Genomic DNA, 1,723 nt, shown 5'->3' with positions numbered 1-1,723 from the left:
TTTTTTTTTTTTCATTACCTTAAATCAAACCTTGGAACTTCATGAAGGTATTTGGTTTGGGAAATTGCATCTAAACATAAAAATAAACATATTTGTCCGTGACATTCTTTTATCCTCGTACCAAATTCACAAGCACGTCTTTACACATTTTAAACCAAGACAACTAATGATAATGATAGACATCACAAAACTTCAACTTTGGTACTTCATAAACAGTATCAGACATGTAGGACTTCTAGCCCGTTTAGTTCAAGATCCTTTAAAACAGTAATTTTGATTCTGAATTCTAATTTTGTGAGAGAATATTAACTATTTTTTTTATTCAAATTTATTGTGAGAGGAACTTCCTTCATATTTCCTAGATATGCCTAATTGAATTGAGCCATAAAAGGGTAATAAAGAACAAGATTTAAGTAACAATTAGGCAATCCTGTAATATTGCTCGTGATCTTGATATTATCAAGGCATTAAACTTTATCGCAGAAGTATGATATAATCCTAATTCCTACAAAACAAACAAAAAATTCAAAGCATTTTAAGCATGAAGCACGGAAGAAACTAGAGTAAAAAGAGAAAAAAAAAAAAAAAAAACCCAAGAGCAAGTAAATGAACTGATGATCCAAGAAACAACACAAAGCACTGAATTCGTAAAAACAAAAAATCCGAACTTTTGTTCAAAATGACAGCAAAATTGCAAAATTCCTCCCTAAAATCCAAACAAAGACAGAGAAAACTCCCTTAAAAGCAAGGGAAATTTCATATTAACCTATCGAACAACACAAAATATATGAAAAGAAAGAAGAACGACGCCAAATTCTCTCTTTCTCTCTCTTCAACGATAGGATTTCTGGAACCTAGCTCTAGCACCGCGACCGCCGAACTTCTTCGGCTCGCAGCGGCGAGGATCGGCAACGAGGAGAGTCCGGTCGTACCTTACGAGGATGTCCTTGATCTCCTTCTTGCTCTGCTCGTCGACGTACTTCTGGTAGAAGGCGACGAGGGCCTTGGCGATGCTCTGGCGGATGGCGTAGATTTGGGAGGTGTGTCCGCCGCCCTTGACGCGGATCCTCATATCGACGCCGGCGAAACGGTGGCGTCCGAGGAGGAGGATCGGCTCGAACGCCTTGAAGCGGAGGATCTCCGGCTCCACTAGCTCGATCGGACAGCCGTTGATCTTGATCAGGCCGCGGCCGCGCTTGCAGTAGGTCACCGCCACCGCCGTCTTCTTCCGGCCGAAGCATTGGACGGACTCTGTCGGAGCGGCCGCCATGGTTGGGTCTCGTCTAGGGTTTTGGTGGGGGAGAGGAGAGAGAGAGATTGGGTTATTAATCAAGAGGTTAGGGCTTTTGGATGGATGGACGGCTGTGATGGGGTTTCGTCTGGTGAGAGAGTGAGATTGGTTTTCGCCTTACGATGGGCCAATTTGACGTAGACTCTTTTCGGCCTTTAAAGTGGTAGCCCAGAACATTGGGCTTTTGAATGACCCAAATAAGAAGTTTTGAGAAAATTTGAGGACTGCAAAATTAAAAAGAAAAAACGGAAATAGTAGAAAATAGATCAATATAAAAAGTTTAAGAAAGTATATAAGTTAACTTTTAGTTATAAAAATTAATAGATCATAATCAGATAAGTTATGGTTCATAATCAGATAAGTTATGAATAAATTTATCAAGCTATGGTTCATAACCAGACAAGTTATGGACAAAAACTGTGATTTATGGAC

The 1,723-nt window shown here is 39.9% G+C and overlaps 1 protein-coding gene across 1 annotated transcript; it reads right to left on the bottom strand.

Annotated features, from left to right (window-relative positions):
• Positions 1–607: 607 nt before the first annotated feature.
• On the bottom strand, positions 608–1,338 carry LOC21383843 (40S ribosomal protein S16). The gene has a single exon (XM_010107309.2). The coding sequence runs from the start codon at positions 1,268–1,270 to the stop codon at positions 833–835; it is 438 nt and encodes a 145-aa protein (XP_010105611.1). The 5' UTR covers positions 1,271–1,338; the 3' UTR covers positions 608–832.
• Between the last annotated feature and the right edge of the window lie 385 nt (positions 1,339–1,723).

The sequence above is a fragment of the Morus notabilis genome, unplaced genomic scaffold (genome assembly GCF_000414095.1).
Source record: "Morus notabilis unplaced genomic scaffold, ASM41409v2 Scaffold11190, whole genome shotgun sequence".
NCBI lineage: Eukaryota > Viridiplantae > Streptophyta > Magnoliopsida > Rosales > Moraceae > Morus > Morus notabilis.
The sequence above is the reverse complement of the archived record's forward strand: the minus strand, read 5'-3'. Positions and strand labels throughout refer to the sequence as shown.